General features: G+C 40.0%; 1 protein-coding gene across 1 annotated transcript in view; it reads left to right on the top strand.

The window, feature by feature from the left end:
- Nucleotides 1-20,731, top strand: part of PLXNC1 (plexin C1) — a 60,188-nt gene that overhangs the window by 4,501 nt on the left and 34,956 nt on the right. Inside the window, exons 4-10 of the mRNA XM_067559809.1 lie at nucleotides 3,416-3,530; nucleotides 5,579-5,738; nucleotides 9,318-9,387; nucleotides 10,762-10,861; nucleotides 10,995-11,078; nucleotides 18,721-18,860; nucleotides 19,931-20,110. Coding sequence (XP_067415910.1) covers nucleotides 3,416-3,530; nucleotides 5,579-5,738; nucleotides 9,318-9,387; nucleotides 10,762-10,861; nucleotides 10,995-11,078; nucleotides 18,721-18,860; nucleotides 19,931-20,110 — 849 coding nt within the window. The remainder of the gene's footprint in view (nucleotides 1-3,415; nucleotides 3,531-5,578; nucleotides 5,739-9,317; nucleotides 9,388-10,761; nucleotides 10,862-10,994; nucleotides 11,079-18,720; nucleotides 18,861-19,930; nucleotides 20,111-20,731) is intronic.

The raw sequence follows: 20,731 nt of genomic DNA, 5'->3' as shown, positions 1-20,731 counted from the left end.
CACTGATATGCTACAGTGGCTCAGCTGCAGCAGCGCTGCTGTGCCACTCCCGCATTTTAAATGTAGACAGGCCCTTAGTGTGTCTTCAAATATATGGGAATTTTTATGAAGCCCTCTAGCTAAAAATATGTGACACGTTTACTGTCGCATGAAAAGGGACTCCGTGCTTTCCAGGGGCTGTGCTAAATTCTGGACATTTAGGATCTCCCTATGAAATGTATGTGGGACTGGTGGGAAGAGGGAATTCTTCTGTTTTAAAAAATCATTTCTTGTATTAAATTGTGAAAAGGTGTCCAGAGATCCTTTTTTTTTTTTTTTTTTTTTTTTTAAATGCTAAGCATCTTTTGTTTGTGAAAATATAAAACTGTTAGGAAGATTTTCTTCTAGGTCTGTAGGGAACAACTTCCTAAGCATCTCAGCCTCCCATTTTTGCCATTAGTTTTATTGCTTTGTTTTAAGCTGCTTGGCAGGTTTGGCAAACCGCTGTAAATTTTAATCCCATCTGATTAGTTTTGCCTTGATGTTAACAGACCGCTGTTGAAAACCCACTTTTCTGGGTTGGCATAGGCGACTATTGGTGGAAAGTAATCTAGTTTCTTTTAATTTGTTTTATCCAAGTTGTCTTCTACCAATCCAGAAAAGATGTTCCACCCAAACTGTGTCGTTAGTGGTTAATGGAGGATTGGTCCATCAATAGCTATTAGCTAAGATGGTCAGGGATACAACCCAATGCTCTGGGTGTCCCTAAATCTCTAATTGCCAAAAGCTGGGACTGTATGATAGGGGATGGATCACTCAATAATTGTCTTGTTCTGTTCATTCCCCACACAGCACATGGGATGGGCATCTCTCAGAAGACAGGGTACTGGGCTAGATGGACCATTGGTCTGACCCAGTGTGGCCATTCCTATGTTTTTATGTTCTTTTGTTATTTATGTTACTCTTGTTGAACTTTTCAGGTTTCAGGTTTTTTATTTAAGAAGTTTATATATGAGAGCAATTAGACAGTAAATCTGTATATGAAAGGGAGAGATATCACCAAAAGTTTCCACCTGTTGGAGAGAGAGAAAATCTACTTTTTTTAAGAAATCAAATTACTGTAACATACAAGCTACCTAAAACCTACACGATATTTCAATATTAATGGATTTGTTTTTGCAACGTGAGGATGAAAAGTGAATTTTTAGAAAGAGTTGGAAGTGTTTTTAACAAATGTTTTCATTTAAGTTTCTACATATAACTAACAACAGAATACTTCATAGTACATCTTTATCATGTGCCAGAAATATATTTGGTGTTGTCAGCAGACAAAAGGTATTGTTATACCAGGGCAATGAACAACTTGTTCTATGTACAGTAATTTATCCTTATCTACTCTTTTACTTAAGGATAAATGTATATGTCTTAGATAAACTTATTAGCAAGTCCTGATTTTAAAGGGATAAAATTATCAGTTGATTTAGATGATGGTGTTCTGATGTGAAAATGTGCGCATCTTGTCACATCTGTGTACATGAAACAAAAAAGGTTTTCTCTTTTTTTATTAAATAAGGATTAGTGCATAAATTCTCCTTCTTTTCCCTTCAGTCAGTCAAAACTTTTAATAACAGAATAGGGCGTTTCATCTGGTTCAGTATTTAATTTCCACATGTAAACCTGTGCTTAACTGAAGTATGTGGGAATGAATCCAATTGGAGGTGCTAATATTTTTTATGCATGTCACATAGGGAAAGAATATAACACATCTGAGTTATTTTTCTTATTGAAGAGCAGCTTAATTTTCAAAGATATTATGCCCTTGCAGCTCCCATTGACTTCAGTGGGAAATGGATTATCAGCACTTTTGAAATCAAGCCAATTTTCTTCAGAAAGGGCAGACCTTGTCCAGGATCTGAAATAAACAGGATTTAGGAAATATTACTTCTTGTTTTTGCCATATAGGTGTTAGAATTTTCTTATTTAAATCACAGAAATTAAATATTCTGATAATCTACAATAAAATTTCACACACTCAACTCTTCAGGCAAACATCTTTGCCCTGGATATAATTTACTGTCTTGCTTTCTGTTAATATTACTGAAGTTAGTCTATCACCATGTTTATAAACTGTAAAATAAGGTAGATTATAGAGCTTTTCATTCCTTCTTTCTTTAACACTGAATACCTTTGATCAAAGTTTCCACTCAGTGGATCTAATATTGTTTTCGTGCGCACCCTTGTTATCTTACTGAAGTCAGTAGGGTTGCAAGAGTGTACATGAGAGCTGAATTTTCCCATTTAGTTCAAGTCAAACCTAGTCAGCCACATTGTTTAATTTCTTGCAGTAAAGATAGGATCTGAGCATTGTCTGTAAGGGCCTCAGCAGGTTCTTGTGCAACAGGAATTCAGTTTCCTGAGTTAGAGCACACAGAGAAAGTGGCCTCTTGCTTGACTCTTTTCCTGCTGCCAACATCTTGATTTTTAGACATTGGGGGTGGGGGAAGCAGATTGTGGACATTTTTTCTTTAAAGTCTTTCATTGGTTTTTCCTTTTAGGATAATTCAGTGTTTCTCTAAATGTGCGTTTATGTAGTGAACCCTGAAAAATCCCATCAAGTCCTCTGTCAGGATCTGTTACTTGAGAAATTTTATTCATTAAAACCCCCATTCTGCAAACACTCATGCACATGCTTAGTTGTAGGTACATGAGTAGTTCCATTTAAGTAAAGTTAATCATATGCATAAGTGGCAGGATTGAGGCATAATATTTTTCATTTCACATGGTTCAAACAAACCTCTTTTGAAGGTAGAATATTTTACATAGTTTTGTTATTATTTATCTCCTGGAAATGAATACTTTATTAAAACAGTCTCTCCATGGTCTTCTGTCCCAACATGCTTCTGAGCAGTCTGCTTTACAGTGTATATTTTCTACAACAATTTGATATTAATTGAACTTCATGTGCCTACCCTATCATACCTTTGAAATTTAATTTATACTTTAATATTGACAAATATATTTTGACATATTTTGTCAGAGATAAGGGTCTGAGCCAAAACGCTTTAGAGTCAGTGGAAAGAGTTTCACTGGCATCTATGGGCTTTGGATCAGATTTCAGGCCCCTCAAGACCATCTTTATTCACAAAAGCACTTACACATCTGTGTTAAGTCCCATTGACTTCAAAATACTTTGCTGAATGAACCTGAGGGCCCAAATGCATAAATGAATGCATTGTGTATTTATTTTGAAATGCTAAATACAACTAAAAGTTTTGTCTGACTGTATTCCTGTAGTTTTTTGTGGTAGCAACTGTGTTCCTGTTAAAAATCAGTAAGAAACTAAATAAATTAAAGCACAGCATCTGATACTGAAGTTAGTATAAAGATGTATTGACTAGTGAAATTTTGTGTGTGTATGTGTGGTATTTTATTTTAGGTGCACTTTAAAAAGAAATTGTTCACATTCAAATAACTCAAGGGACTGGGTTAACATATCACACGAAGCTGGTAAATGCCTTACAATCCAGATCTCTTTCATTAGTAGAAATGAGGTATGTAAAAACAGTTTTGTCTATTTGTTTGTCATTTTAAATGTGCTATTGCATCACTTATAGTAACTTTTCTTTTTTCGTCACTACACGCCATAAACTGGAACCTGTCATCTCAAAAACTGGCAAATATAGTAGAGACTCTAACTGGGTGAATTTATAGATATGATAGATGCTTCCTTTATACCTTTTTGCTTCTCTTCCACAAGATGGGTCATAAGGCCTTGCTTTATTATGCTGACCAAGGGAGTGATTTTGTTATATTGTGACTTTGACTTATCTTGTCCAGTGAGTGTGTATGAAATGTACTAACTGGGTTCCAGGTTTTATAAGAAGTCACAAAACACTGCAGCACATGAACACAAACATGATCTTTGAGACCATGACACTAGTGTTTGTAAAAATGTGGACAGGAAAATTAATAGATTAAAAAAGTCACAGGATCCTAGGAACGAGAAGTGGAATATACTTAGAGATGGAAGCCCACAGAGAACTTAATAGGGATGAAATTAATAAGGTTCTATGGAAGTTACTCTAAACGACTTACAGAATTTAGTAATATTAATACCTTGCTCTTACGTACTGTTTTTCATCAGTAGATCTAAGTGCTTTACAAAAGAGGTAAGCGTTTTTATCCCCATGTGGGAAAACTGAGGCACAGGGAAGAGAAGTGACTTGCCCAAGCTCACCAGCAGGCGAGTGATCAAGCTGGGGATAGAGGCTAGGTCTCCTGTGTCCCAGGCCAGTGCTCTGTGCACTACGGAATTGTTTTTAAAATTCTATAGGAGTTCCAAAAGAGTTCCCCTATTGGGGAAAAAAAAATTAATATGTATGTGGAATCTGATTTTACATATGCAGACTGATGCGGCTTTCACTCCTTCTGTAGTAGATCACATTTTTAGAATTTTTTTTGTGGTGTTTAGTCTCAATAGTCTTAATTTCATCCTTTTATATTGTATATCCCATGTACCATTTTAAATAATTCTTCTGTCTCCTCATTGATTGCATCCTTTAAATCTTTGTAGGCTGGTATCACGTCCCCTGGCTTAGTTGTTTCTTTGCCAGCCTATTCATCTTTACCTCTGTTAATCTTTCCTTATAATCAGTCACTCCAGCAACACGATCGTTTTTGCTTCTCTTTTCTTTATTCCCTCCATTTTTCTGACATATTTCTGGTAATAAGAAAATCACTGACATATGTTTGCTAAATACCATGAGGCCTAAAACTGTTTGTAGCCTATTTATAAGCAAGTGTCACTCTTACTGCTTCTGCCACCACTACTTGTGTCCCTCCTGCAGTCAGCACCACCACTATCACCTGATCAATTATTATTGACTTGAGATGGGTAAACAATTCATAATAAAGAATATATTGGGCAAATATAGCCCCTTAGTCCTTTTGAGAATTGTCCATGAACAGACTGCATTTTGTACTAATTTGCTCACTATCTGAGTTTGTTTGTAGGTTTCTTGCAAACAAATTTTGGTTTATGGATTTGCTTATCATCAGTTCACCACAAATATTGCTTTGAGTATTTATTTTTGAGCGTGTGGTTGGCCGCCCACTTGGTATGATATTCATTTTATTTCTTGATTGCATGAGCTAACATTTATAAATTACTTCCCCACAATTCAGTACAAAACAGATTTTGTGTTGTAATTAACTGCATTTTGGATATTGACCCAAAAATTAATTTTCCATGAACATTTATACAGACCCGCACAACTATTTGTGAAAAGGGAATATAAAGGGGCATAACACTGTCAAAGAAAAATTCAGTTAAACAGTTGCCAAAATATTCAAAAATATTTTTTCTCCCTGTTCATACACCTCTGATTTTAACAAGTTAGACGTGTAGTAGCTCTTATCAACATCTTTTTTTGTATCGTTCCCTGCTTGGAATTCCCTTTGATAGGCCTCTGGTGAATCTGTCTGCTTCTGATATAGTTTTCTTTGCATGTTATATAGTCTTAACTTGTGTGAAGACAGGAAGGCAATTTAATAAATATTATAAGCAGTCAATTGCATTTTTACTTTTCTTTTTTGTTAGATTGTTGTGACTGCAGTTGAAAATGTTTCAGTTGTCTCCAAAGGACGCTATATTTGTATCGTGAAAGGTATAAAAACCAACCAAGTGCTTTGTAAAATGGAAGAACAACAAATAATGAACTGTTCCTGCACTCTAAATAATGCAGCACTAATTAACAGGGGTATGTTTATTTAGTATTCACATGTTAAATACTTATTCATTATCCTTTACTGATTAAAATCAATAGTGAATACATGGCCAGTGAACATAAGATGTAGATCATGCTTTGTATTCAGGTGTTTCATTTGAAAAACACTTGATTCCTATTTTGACAAGTGATTTGAACATATAAGAGTGTGCTTGATAATTCAAGTTTTGTTAATATGTAACCCTTCGTTGAAGATGTCATAGGTCCCCTTCTGTGCCAGTCTGCAGAGGATTTGAGTTGTTTCAACAACCATTTGGGACAGCTTGGCTCCTTCGCTCAAGCTGTAGTAATTCAGGCTTTTAGCTCTGGAAGTCCCTGGTTCAGTCCCTGCTGTGTTGGCTAAGATAGCAGCTGTCACACAGACATTTATGATTATCATGTTATACACCTATTTTGGGCTCAGTTCTGCCCTTAATTACATGGTGAAATACTATTGACTTCAATCTGAATTACACTGTAAAACTGAGAGCAGGGTTGGGTTTTTTTTTTTTTGTTCTATGAAATATGCTTTTTAATAGCTTGTCATACAGTCTTTTAACTTTTTCTTGAAAAATAACTTTGTTTGGCTATTACTGGCAAGAGATGTTGAAAACAAATGTGAATTAGCAGTAAAAATCAAATTCTGTTCTCACGAGGGACAGCAGAATTTATCTTTTAATAGTGTTGTACCAGTGTAAATGAGAGAAGAATTTGACTGTGTATATCTGAATTACAGTTTAACATTAGTGAACCTTCTCAGTCAGGTTTAGCTGCTTATAGGAAACAGTGTTTTTACTGTATAACGTTTATCACCTGTAGACAATGGAAAAACTTAGGGTTCGGTGGTGATTAGGCTGAGTGAATAATCGTAAAGAATAATTTATTTGACAGATTTTGCCTCCTTGTGTTTGTGAATTGCCTGCAAACAGACTGTGAACTGACTGTGAACACATCTGTTCTTGATTTCATTGTTCAGGTATTCCCTGCAGTATTCTGCAGTAATTCTTAGTCCATGACTTTATTCACAAGCAGTTAGTTGTGATCATTAGAAATCTGAATTATTCTGATTGGACATATAGGTTATGTGGCATGTTTCCTGATGGTATGAGTGTAAGTTTTAGAATCAGGTTGTGAATTATTACAAGTCTGGAATTCAGGATTCAATCCTAAAAAGTAGCTCAGAAGATAATCCATGACAACAGGGTCTGTTCAATTAGTAACATGAAAAAATCTCCTGGGCATTGCTTCTTGGATCTGTGTGGATGTATACGAATCTTTTAAAGATCTGTTTTACTCTTTTTCTCTATTCCACCAGCAGTTTCCACCAGCAGAAAAGAGAGCTCTAAAACAAATGAAAGGCAAGGCTGCAGTCATATTAGAGAACACAAAAATAAAACGTCTTTAAATAGTACTGAGAGTTGGACCAAAAACAGTGGGATAAAGAAATTTAAAGTAGATGCCAAAACTTCAGCATTAACCTTTTGTCTTTTCCTAGGTATTGTAGCCCAAAAGATACATAACGGTATGCATAGAGCTGATCCTCTTTTAATACTCACATGTAAAGGGATAAATGAAACATCAACTTTAATTTGTGAACATTCTTGATTTTATTGTAGACCCCAATCCCACAAACTCTGCACAGATGAAGTCTTGTGCCCACTGAGAGAACTCCTTGCAGAGTCGGGGTCTTAAGACCTCATGCTACAGTCTTTGCTCAGGCAAAACTCCCACTGGAGTCACAGGCTTTACAGCCCTAACTGTTACTTAAATGTATTTCTATATATGATACCTTTTCTGTTTTGATTGTTAAAAACAAAAGGAAAAGCTTTTGTCATAAGTGTGTGACAGCTGGGATAATATGGAGGATGACTCTGGGGCTGTTCTTTGTAAATATATAGTAATGGACTTTTAAAAATGCAAGTTCTGTCATAGATACATTAGCAATGTTTATAATGCCTATTATTGACCAACTCCCAAGAGCCACGTTTTCACAGTTGTAGAATTTGTAACATTTTCCCCTCTTTTTTATGGGGGAGGGTCTGTCTCTTACTATATGTTTGTATAATGCCTAGCACAAATGGGGCCCTGAGCTCAAATGGAGTTTCTAGGTGCTATGGCCATTTTATTACTGTTACAATTACTGCTACATATTAGTTACTAATAGAACCATGGGTGTGGCAAGTATGTTGAAAAGTACACACTGCCTGATAATAAGTTTCCCTCACCCCATGAGAAAGGGCCGGTGGAAGACTGCTGTGATCTTCTCTCCAGGGAAGATGTTTTGAAAATAGCTGCTATTCAGTATAATCTGGAGCATTCAAAAGGCAGAATACTTATTCATCTCGGGCTCAGTGCAACTCAGACTGAAATCAGCGTCAGTCTTTCCGCTAACCTTAGTTGGACCTGGATTAGCCAGGGATAAAAGTAATTTGTTTCTAGTATTTAAAGAGGGGGATAAGCTCCGCCAGAAGCAAAGAAATACCTTTCCTTTGCTCATTTCCTCCCTTTGTTCAAACACTTATCAATAAATGGTGAATTATGACCAATTAAATCTCAGATCATGCAGTGACTTAGGCGCGTAGTTAGCTTTATGCATTGTCGGGCAATTTCTTAAAGGTTTTTACGTGCCTAAAGATTCAAATATACACTTAGGCACCTAGCAGGATTTATAAATTCCCACTATCTGCATCTTTAGACAACTAAAATACCTTTAAAAACCAGGCCACATTGCAGGAAAGTATTTACGCATGTGAGTAGTCCCAAAGTCAGTGTTCATCCTAGGGTTGACTTTGACCAGCTGACACATGCAAGAAGGTAGGTTTCACTTAAGTGTGGGCAGTTATTCATTCTGAGTATTGCAAAGCACACATTACAGCTTAAGTGGCATGTACCTGGCTACACTCTTGAGTGTGGTAGTCCGCTTATGAAAGAGGAAGGTATTTTTTCATTCCACAGCTGCCACTGAATTGTTAGTATAGTAATTACTGGCTGAAATAATAGCAAATTAACTCATGTAGTCATAAAATATTTAAACAGGATAAAAATTGCTACTGCATAGATAACACGGTCTGTAGAAGGGTTTGAAACCAAAGTGAGACAGAAAGAATAGATAGTATTGTTTGTGAAGAGAAGCACCTGTCTAGTGGTTAAAGCACAAGACTGGAAGTTGGGAAATTCTGGTTTTGCCAGCAACATGCTGTGTAATCTTGGGGAAGTTACTTAATCTCTCTCTGTGGTGGCGTTTTCTTATCTGTAGCATGAGGGTAATATTACTTCCCTGCCTCACAGGGGTGATGTCAAGCTTAAATCATTAAGGTGTGTAAAGATTTTGAGACTTTTGGATGGAAGGTGCTGTGGAAAGACAAAATGTTATCATTATTATTTAAAACAAAAGTGTGCATGTGAGAGGAGCGGGAAGGAAGGTGGAAGGGGAGGGAGAGAGAGAGAGAACAAACATACCAACCAGGATGCAGCTTGATGTACACTGGCTGCTAAGATTAAATCAATGAATATTCAGTTATTTCTTGTAGCATGATAACCAATGTACATCTAATTCAGGTAACTTTTTTTCAGATTCTCCAGCTGTTGAAGTGACGCTCATCTCTGATTCTTGGAATTTGTCAGAAACATTTGAGTTGAAAAAGTAAGAATTTGTTTTCTAAGCATATTCACTAAGGGCTGTGTATCTGAGGTGTGTGCATGTTATTTTTTTTTAAGTACTTAAAAAGGGGATGAACTCCTCCAGCAGTTCATTTTTGGAGTTTGTTTCTCATAAAGCAGGAATGCCATTTGATGTAGTAGTTGCTGAAAAATATAATTCCCCAGTTAATAGCAGAGAGTAACACCTAATGAAATAATAGTAATAATATTGGATCCCGAGTAGCAGTTATATCTGCACATCCATTCTTTAGGGCCATATGCTGCACTCATGTAGCACTCTTACTGAGAACAGTGGGAGTTATTCACACAGGATGTGGGTAGATTATGAACAAGATTCAATATTTGACGGAGTTGCCTGGAATAGCAGGGAACTGGATTTAATGATTCAAGGAGGTCCCTTCCAGTCCTATGTCCCTAAACCACTTAATCAACATTTTTCCTTTTCTGGCTATAATAAGCTCCAGCAAGGTCAGACTGGCATAGGTTTTGGATAATTACAGAATACCATTTTGGAGCCTTTTCGCTCCCTATAGAAGTGTTAAATGATGAACATTTATAAGCCATTCATAGTCTGCCCTGTTAAGAAATGGCACACAGCTGTCCAAGGAGCAGCACTGTGAAGGTATCATACTTCTCTGAGGCTCAATTCTGCATTGTCCCCTCCTTCCTCCCATTACTTCAGGGTGGATAATTATCTGCTACTGGCCCTTACCTGTGATAGCTGTCCCATTGGTGTGGGGCAGGGGAGGGGCAAACCAAGACCTCTTGGTTGGGAGATGGGGAGCAGCAGACACTCAGCGCCTGTTTAACCCAACACACCTAGAAAGGGGGCTGGGCAGGGGGAAGGGTCTGGGGGAGGCTGTGCAGGGGATGAGGATGTCTTATTGCTCTGCCTGCGTCTGTGTGGTTGAACAAGCCAGAATATGACCTGGCCCTTAAAGGACTTCAGAAGGCTCCAGTTACATGGAACCCAATATTTTCTTTCCTTCACATTTTTCATAAATCTTAGACTCTCAGAACTAAGATTCTGTTACTCACGTAGCATGCCCTGAAAAGCAATAAGCCATTGGGTGAGGACTAGAGGAAGTTCCCTGTAATCTAAGGGCCAAATTCTAGCTAACGCTAATTGGGTGTACTGGGATAGGGAATGGTTGCAGGGAGCCTCTCTTCTCTCTCCTTGGTGGTGAGACCCCTGGACCTATTGGAGTTTATAACACAGATAAGTGTTTTGCTCTTTTTAATATAGTTTACAGATTTACAGTGGTGTTCTGTTAGGTTTGTACTTGTTGCATAACTTGAAATTTCATATTCACAAATGTATTTCAGCTTAAACCCTATCTGTTTTATACATTACCAGTTGCTCAAGATGTATCAGCACGGGTGATTGTACCTTGTGTGAAATAAAGCATCTCTCTCTCTTTGCTCCCTGTAAGCCTGATGATTCTGGGCAGGATCAGGTAAAATTCTTTGGGATTTATTGAATTTAATGTTTTCTATAGCCTTTTTTTTTCTTTTTTTTTTTTTTTTTAATTTGAGCAAATGTATATTTCCTGTTCTTTTTGACATGACAAAATGTTTTGAATTTTTCAGGATGATTGTAATCTGATTGACAAACAAAGGAATGTGTCAGCCACTACTGCTTCCATAACAAAAGCTACTACACAGATGTCAAAGGTTAGCTAACATTTTGAAATTGATATAAATGATGCACAAATTGATCAGGAGGAAAAGTTCATATAAAAGGAGAGAAGGCTGGAAAGAAAGCAAGGGTAATGATATTAAGATAAGTAATTGGCTGTATAGTTATTGCACAAGCTTGATTATTATTATTTTTATTTATATTATATAGCATTTAGTGGCTCAAACCAGGATTCAGGCTCCACTCTGCTAGGTGTTGTACATATACATACAAAGATATAGTAATTCCCTCTAACAGCATTCAAAGTACATAGACAAAGGGTGGGTAGGAAGTAGTACCAGCCTTACTTTACAAATGGAGAATCGAGGCAAAGAGAGATGAAGTGACTTATGCAAAGTCACACAAGGAATCTGTGGCAGAACCAGAAACTGAACTCTCATCTCCTGTGTCTTTAGTATCTTAACCACAAGACTGATCTTGCTTTCTTGATGGTTCCAAACAATCTTAAATTTTTTATTAAAATTAAATAAACAAAATCAGTTACCACTGCTCAGCTTAGCCATCAGTGCTTTGCTGTTTTACTGTAGGTGTCAGAAGAGAAGTGGGTATTGAGGAGGGGTTTGATTGATGGATAATAGGTATGTAGAAGGTTGCTACTTATTTGATTTCTCATTTTCTACCAGATGAGTATGGGTGCTATAAATAGATACTCGGCGGAATACAGTATTCTTATCTCAGTATTCTTAGACATGCCTGCCTAATTCTTTATTTATCAGGATGAGTTGCCTCTCAATACAGCTGATGGGCTTGATGGTGAAGGTTTTGAACAAAATAAGATCACTTTTATTTTTCAAACAGAAAAATGGGACTGTGGTTATGAGCACTGCTGAACATCAATATTCTGGAGTTGATGTGTGAGTAGAGCATTAATATTGCAGAGAGAACAGCGCAAACTTCTCTGTCTTGTTTCCAAGTTCATTCATTTGGAACTGGTAAATATTTGGAACTGTTGAAAGATGGCTTTCTCCCACATGCCTTATCTTGGGAGACACAGTGACTGACAAAGCTATTGAAGCATTAAAAGCAATGGAAAGGCAGATATTGTTTAGACTTGATTAAAACAGTCAAAGGGATTTAAAACTGCCCCTGAAATTCTGCATTTTCCTTTGTCCTGAGGTTTGGAATTTTTATTTTGGCTTTAGAACTCTAGCATCAACAATGGCTGGACTTGCATAGGAGCACTAGAAAGGGGAAAAGGCTGCAAGAAAGCCTCTCCCCGTTGCAGATCCACACAGGCCACAGCCATAATTTGGCTGCAGGGCACTGGGCTGCAAGGGTAAAGGCAAGACAGCTAGTGCTGCTCTGAGTGATCTGTATCTAGTAGGCTGAGGGTGGGAACTGTGCTTCCTTACAACCCATGAACTATAATGGGGCAATGCTATCTACACCTTTCAAGGTGCAGCAAAAGCCTTTTACCCAGACCACTTCCCTCAGCAGCAGTTGAGGCGTTGTGCCGTTCAAAGCAGAGTGGGCCAGTTCACCATTTGGCAGAGCTGCTGGAACAGTTTTTATAGTCGGGGTGCTGAGCGCCATTGAACCATATACCATTGAACTGTATATATAATGGAAACCACTTCAAGCCAGGGGTGCAACAGCAGCCCCGCACCTCTAGTTCCAGTGCCTGTGCCATTTGGTGTAAACTTCGTCTAAGTCAGTGACAATATCCTGATTCACACCAGCTAAAGATCTGGCCCCACATCTCTGAGTCCTGCTGCTCAGACAGCAAGCTTCCTCTCTGTGTATCTCTCTAGGCATTTATACTACATCATCACTGAGATAGCTGAGCACCTTAGAGTTTAAAAATATCACTCTGTTTCTTTCCTGTTTTTCTCCCTGTTATTGCTGGGTGTCTCATTCAACTGAGTTGAAGAAATGTGTTTTGCATGTGCTAATGGGGAAGTTAGCTGTGGTGTTGTGATGCAGCCATGAGTGCTCTAGATATGGGCTGGCTGCTGACAAATCTGTCTCACCCACATTCACGAGTCTCGCCCTTGGAGTTCACGGTTTCATTGTTCCTGAGGAACCCAGGTATTGTGGGCAGTCAGTGGTCATGCTCACGTCTCTTGGGCCAGCACTCTTCAGAATATCAGCACTCAAACCTTAAATTTGATTCTGTATTCAGTGAGGAAGCTAATGATGTCTAGCCCAGGAAAAGCATTATTTTGCAATGAAACTTTAAGCATCTTCCTGTGTAATGTTTTCTACTTTTAAATAGTAATTAATTTAAATTAAGTATCCTACATGCCTTTAATATGAGCTCCTTTTCCCTGCTGAATGTGCACTCTCCTTTCTTATATGTCAACAGCAAAATGAAGCTTAGAGCAATTCTGCTTTGTAATGGGGTCTGTGTTCACCCCCTTGCTGCTCTGAGCTTCTTCCCCCACAAACCACCTGCAGCTTTGTGCTCCCCCTAATGCTCTTCATTTACAGGCTTTTCTTACCACCACCAACTATTTACAGATACAATCGGAGGTCAGGGCCACGCAGTCTTGGCCAGTAGATCCGAGCAGCTCACCTCCCACTGCAGTTTCTCCCCTTCAGGTTGATCTCTTGCCCCTTTCAGCTACTGCTCCTACCACCTCCCTTCAGTGAGCCTCAGGTCAGCCCCCGTGAGCCTTTATAAGGCCTGTCTAATGAGTCTCACAGCTAGTCCTCCTTATCCCAGTCCCTGCAGGCTCACTCAGCTGGCTCCACTCCCCCTTTAATTAGGACTCCAGTGGCAGAGGTCTGGCTTACCCCCAGTGCTCAGCCAGCACCCTCTCACAGGCTTGTTACTCAGTTTTGTGAATGTCCTTTTGTGCTGGTCTGGCAATGTAGCGGGATCTCCCATGGGCTTGAAATGTCCCACTGAGAATGTTCCCTGTGAAGAGGGCCTCCCCAGCCAATGTAGAACTGGCATAAGGGCTTTACACTAGCTCTGCTCTCACTCCTGGGTGTCGGACATGTTGTGGGTATAGCCAGAATCTATTGCACTGTGGTTATTTTTTGCTTCCCAGGGCTCATTGGTGGCCCAGTTATTCAGGACATAAATTAAAGGCAGCCCTGAAGCTGTCCTAACTTACTTCAGAGGCTAGACAGGCCTCTGCAAAAGACCCAGAATATGGGAATTGCGAAGATGGCTTAACGCACCAGAGTTCCCCACCATTCTCTGACCATGCACAAAGTACTGGAACAGAGTACCTGAAAATCAGGCCCTGCATTATAGTTACAGTGGAAAGTCGCTGTTTAAAAGATGGCTGTTCTAAGTGCTCTAAAAATTCACATGCTGACTTGGATTGTCTTGAAATTTGTTGTGCTTCATGGGACTGTGGGGTAGGGTTAGTGGTCCACATATGGGGTCATTTGAGCAAAGACTTCCTGATTTACAGCCCTCCTAAAAATTATGTGTTTTCAAAATCACTGGGTTCTTACACATGGGTTCTTGCACACACCTGATACTCCAGTTATGATTCTAATCCTTTGCAAACTGATCTGAGCCACTGAGGATTTATCTGTGCCAGGGCACAGCACTCACTGTCCCTTTGGAGAAGCAATATTTCAAAAGCTATTGAGGGTTAAGTTTAGAACTCCAGGTCAGCTCAAGCCTTTTGCCCTGAGACCAATGTTTCTGCTTTAAGAGCTGATATTTTGAAATGCTCTAAAATCCACATGCAGACTCTGATTTTACTTTAGAAGTATTGTCAAGGAAATTAGCACTGACTGAATAGAGGGAAGATGAAAGGCTCTCGTAAGCAGTTGGGGTAATGTGACCACAACTCATGCTCTGTTTCCTAAATAATGGGACTGAGTGTGATCAGAGCAAAGCAAGTTGCTGGATCATTGCGTCCAGGGGTTTCTGATACACCGTCCCCTAACATGAGCTGCTCATAACATTTTCAGATTCTTATGTATTTTTTTATGCAGAGCTAGGGAATACAGGGGGTTGGAGCCACACAAGTTGGGAGGGTGCAGGTTCTGTCCACTTGCTAACCTCCCCTTAGGGCTGTGCTCTAGGTCAGCTCCTCAGTGGCCATGCCAGCCATAGATGACAACCTTTATTGGTATAAGGAGTTATCCAGATACTGCTCTTGAAAACCCAGTCCAGTGACTAGAGCTGTGGTGAAAAACTGGGTTCCCAGAAATGTCATTTTTCTGTGTACACATGACGAATAAGAGATCGTTCTCCAAAGGATCATTGCTCTCTGGGAGCTCAGAGGCATTGACAGAGCAGAGCCATAATGGAGGGAAGTTGGGTGCCTTCCACTCCATTGACATACTTGGAAGGGGAAGGGAAGTGGCGCCATCGGTGATCTCCCCCACCCACACCCCCCTGCCCTACAACAATCCCTCTCTCTCTACCAGGCTAGGGGAGGGGCTCAGGGGCTCCTCTTCCCTCCAGGGCTCCCTGACCAGGGGACTCCCCTCCGCCTCCGTGATGCCTCCAGCAGTGGGGAAGGAGCTCCAGAATCTCCCTTCCCTCCAGTGCTTCTGCTTTTAGGGAAGAAGCAGAGGCCAGACCAGTGTAGGAGAGTGGGGAGATAGTCAGAGCTACGCATTGCGGGCTGTGGGGTGGTCTTCAGCTCTTCCCCCTCAAGCTTCCCCACAGCTGTACCCCCAATTCCAGTTCCCCCTTCAAAACATGCTTCTGCTGACTCAATGTTAGTACTGCATTGTTCGTGCATCCTCTGCCCAGCTCTTCAATCTGTGCCCTCTCCCCCACCACTCACTGATGCACAGCCCTCTGTAGGGAGGATCTGTCTGTGCGGGACAGGCAGAGATAAGAGAGACAAGAAGAGGGCGTAGAGGCAGAGAAGGCAGTAGCGTGCAGCCCAGTGCATTCTGTGGCCAAGGGGCCAGAGGCAGTGGAGAGGAAGAGCTGGGCTGTGGTAAATGGAGAAGCTGATACATTATTATCAAAACAAAACAAACACACGCACACACATGAGGAAATTAACTGCCCCAAAACTTGGTTAAGTTAAGGTTGCCTCACGATACCTTGCATCCTTCCAGAACATCAGATTCAGTGACATTAAAATCTGTGGAAGCCATGAAATGAAGAGTTAACGTAATGCTAATTTACAGAAAACTGGGAAATAGAGTTAAGCTTTACACCACCCCTCAACACAACCTTAACTCTGCCCTTCTAGCATGACAATAACCCACATGCTAGTGCTCTACCCTTACTGATGCTACAAAACTCACTGGGAACAGAGCACCTGGGCATTGTTGGGCAAAGTCTAACATCTTCTCTTTGTTAAGGGAAAACTTGGGTTTAGGTCACGTGTAGCAGACAGGAGCTACCTATGCTCAAACACTGAGCCTGTGCCACACAAAGCAGCCCAGACTTGCTAAATGTCCTGTCCTCCCCGCCCCCTACCTCTTCACCCTGGCCCTCAGGATTCCTTCTGAGACATTGCCTTCACTTAACCCTGGAGACCACAGTCATGTATGCCACTGGACTTCTAACAGTCCCTATGACAAAGATCCCTGTGTACTGCCCCTGACACAATCTGTGAAACTCTGGGCTGAAACGAAGCCATGCCTGATACCACATGTACACCTCTCCTCCTACACAGCAATGGTTATGCCAACCTGCTCCAACTAATCCCACCATCAGCACAGCTAGACATGACAATGAACACAGCTGGAGTGCATGCAGGTAAATGCTACAATTCAAATCTGTGGCACTAACCACAACACAAAAACGGTGGCTCAGTCTCTTAGCTGTTCTTCATATCTACTTATTATGGCATCACCCCTACTGAACAATTGCCAGCTCCACAGGGGCACAGTTAAGGTTGCATTGCAGGGATGGCATTTCTCTTAACTCTAATTTCCTCATCTTCAGAGATTTCAGTGTAGCAATGGGCAGCCTTAACTCTTCGTTAACAGAGTTTTTGGGCCATTAGGGAGAGGGGATCATGGGATCCAGGAGGGTTTATAGAGCCACATGCCCCCTCCAGAGTCAGGTTTTTGAGACTGAGAATGCAGAGCCTCTCAAGTGGGATTCTAGGAAAAGTTAGACCTGTTGGGGTCCTCTTTTGTTGTTTTAACATGATTTTTCTCTGAAGTTATGCTTTATGCCTGTGGTTATAGAAACACTCTTGTTTTAAGAAGGCTGGTTTGAGTCACCGTAATCCATTTGTCACAGCTCCTGAAGGAAAGAATCACAGGTGCCAAACTCAGTCAGACTTGCTGGGTAAGCATGATCCATCCATAGGAAACTGTAGCCCAGGGCCCAGTCTGTGAGAGAATCACATGATTCTACCCCATTTGAGGTAAAGACATGAGGCCTGAGACCTGAGAGGGGGCATGCAGAGAGGGGTCAGAGCTGAGGCCAGCTTTGCAACCATAAAATCATAGAGAAAGCATAAGTAGTTCAAATTTGGGATTTAACCAACTTAGAGTTCCTTTCACTTTAGAGGTGTGAATGACACTGCTCTGAGAATAGAGAGAGGAAGCAGCAAATCCTGAGGAACATGGTGTGCTCTCATAGAATAAATTAACCATGTTTTCTAGACATGCATGCATGAAATGAGCTGGAGAACATATGGTAGAAGCTTTCAGTATTTAAGCAGACATGCTGAACCAAACTCTAAATGGGGCAAGGGAGTGTGTCAGTGGATGTGCCCACAAATGAGCTCATTAAAAATTTGAATAATCACAAAACTGGAAATCCTAATGGGTCATTTTTAACTTTTAATGTAGCCAGCTTTAAAAAAAAGATTTAAAAATCATTTACCCTTGAAGGCCTCAGCCAATTTGTGGTTTCAGAGTCATATCTTCCTTTGTTTTTAGATATTTTTTCTAACCCTTGTGTGAAAAATGCACACAGAGGAAACTGACTAACTGATTATAATATAGGGGAAACAGCAAAACTAACTACACATACACTGCTGTCAAATGCACCAAGTAAACAAACTGAAAACATTAGAGAGAATATTTACTTTTGTAACAACAGTAATTATTTAAAAAAAAAAAAAAAAGGCCAGAAAGAAGTGTGGTTATTAAAATTGGCCATGTTCCTTTAAAACATTACAGCTTAGCTACTGGGACACATCATACACATTGTCATTTTTATACACAGGAAAATGCACATGTAAATTACTTTTCATTGAAATTTGGCTATATAGTACTTAAACACTTGAGTATGGCTTTAAAAACAGTGTCCAGTGAACCCAACTTTAGTCTGTTTCTTGTCTTTTCATTCTAGAATTCTAGCCAGCCGTTGCATTTTCAAGACATGGGGTGTAGCTACACTTTGTTTCTCTGTTTCTTTCAGTTATAGTGATTGTAGGTATTGTTTCAAGGTTGTGCTGTTTCTGAGTTGTTAAACAGTAACATATAAAGCTGCTTTTTAAACTGGATTTCTGTGATGCATATCTTTCAATATGTTAGCCTGCACTTCCTGTTGGTAGTTTTATTTCAGCAGAAATGCAAACGTTAACATTGCTAAAATTAGATGACGTGAAAAGGCGCTATGGTTGTTCAGCACCTCTCAGGATCAGATTCAAATATGTTATAATTAACAAGAAAGATGGATTCTGATTCATTTAAAAATATTTTAAATGCGCAAGCTTAAAGTTTGTTTTTTTTCAGTACCTTGTTTTTTACCAGATTTTGTTTTGTTTTCATTAGCCCATCCGCCTTATTTCCATAGAGCCTTTGTGGATATCAGTGTTAGGCAAAAGGGAAGTGACAGTCAAAGGAGAAAACTTTACAGAAGCGTCAGACATTACAGTGGTGTTGACTGGAACCAGTAGCTGCAAACCAGACAAGTGAGTTGAAATAATGCAAGTATTGGTGTTTATATTTTTAGCACAGTGAAAATTACACACACACACACACCCCTGAGCCAAATATTGTCTTTGGATGCATAGGCAGATGTGCAGCTCTCAGTGGCTTACAGTCAAGGACAAAATATGGCCCATTATTTACATTAACGATCCCTTAATTAGCTGAGTGCTGAATACATCCTGTAAGGTGCAGTGTTCTCAAGTCCCACTGAAAACAGTGGAGGAAATACAGCCCTGCATTAGTGCACAGCCCAACGGATGTCGTGGGTAGGTGGGCAGGGCAATTTGCACTTCTCATTCTGGACCCTGGAGCTGCCAGAGTAATCCTGCTTTCAGCCCTTGGTACTAGTAAGGGGTGTTGTGAAGGCTCCCCTATCTCGCCCTCTAGCCTTTGCAGCAGGCAGAAAATAACCGGGGCAAAGGAATGCCTCAGCCATCTTTTGATCCACCCCAACCAGGCTTCAGAACTCTGCCCGTACTGGAGACTGCTGTGAGAATGGAGGGCGTAGACTGGGCAGTGCTCAGTGGGACTGTTTGTGTGAGTGCCCATTCATCAACGTGAGTCAGAATTGCACAGTGTAACCTTTAGTGAAACCAGTCTTGAAGAGCCACTTCAGAGGCACAGAGATGCACAGTAATTGTGCAGTGGACGCCTGACATTGCGTTACACAACTTCATCACATAACCACAATGCAGTGTTTGGGTACTTCCTGGGATTATTGTGTGGCACGCAGCAACTTCATACAGCAGACTACCTGCTTTCTCCTCCTATTCTTTTCTGGCTGCTCAGAAGGGAGAGTCTTTTCTCCTCTCCATCTCTTCAGTTTGGGGCCTGCCTGCAGTGACCTGGAGAGGTGATGGTGGCTTCTGTCAGTTTGTTCAGTGCTACTTGGACTGCATTGCATGTGAATTCTGTTCAGACCCAGGGATTCCACAGGATCTTTACACAGGGCTCGAATCAGCTACATGTAGCTCTAGCCTCACAGGTTGAGTATCTCTGTCCTTAGTTAAAATGCTGTAAAGACATCTGCATTTTTTTCGTTCTCCTCCAGCATACAAGTCAGCAAGGTGTTTAATGACACACATGTGATTTTCTCTCTCCCACCGAGACGCAAAGAGGCCAAGAGTATATGCATAAAGGCCAATGGGGGTACATGTTCATCCCCAATCACAGTATATTATGTCTCTCAGCCATCATGTACTAAAATGGAGCCAAACATCACCTGGGCCAGGTAATTCTTGTTTTTGTTTTATTTATTTAATTATTTTTACTTTTTATAGATTTAATAAAGTTTACTTGTACTGTGTTAATATTGGTAAACTTAACTGGCCAGGTCGTCAGCTGGTGTAAATTGGGGTAGCTGTATAGGATTTCAGTGATGCTGTACTCATTTACACATGATAAGGTTCTGGTCCAATAATCCAGTTCATCACTGTTGTAACTCATTGGGTGCATGCTAGGGAAGAATTGAACCCAATTAATTGAATTGAAGCAATATTTAATGTGCAAAGATGATCACTGTGACTAAAAGAAAAATGATACATTTGTATTAAAGTACAAAACTATTTTTTTAAAACTCTCCCTAATAGTAAATGAGAAATAAACCTTGGTACTAAAGTGAGATCTAAAATGAAAGTGCCAGCGTAGTACAAACGTGTTTTGATTTTTCCCCATAATTTATTTTGTCTATACATTGCAAATTTCCCCTTCATCTCCTGAAGACTAGTTGCAGAGTTTCTCCCTCACATTAAAAGTATATTTAAAAAAAAACAAAAGTGAGCTGAACATAAAATGAAAATTCCCCTTCCTCCAGTAATATGTACGAAATTCCCCCACCGACTTGTCTTTGGGC

This window comes from Emydura macquarii, unplaced genomic scaffold, assembly GCF_026122565.2.
Source record: "Emydura macquarii macquarii isolate MOO-44397 ecotype Brisbane River unplaced genomic scaffold, CSIRO-AGI_Emac_v2 contig_2205, whole genome shotgun sequence".
Taxonomy (NCBI): Eukaryota; Metazoa; Chordata; order Testudines; family Chelidae; genus Emydura; species Emydura macquarii.
The sequence above is the reverse complement of the archived record's forward strand: the minus strand, read 5'-3'. Positions and strand labels throughout refer to the sequence as shown.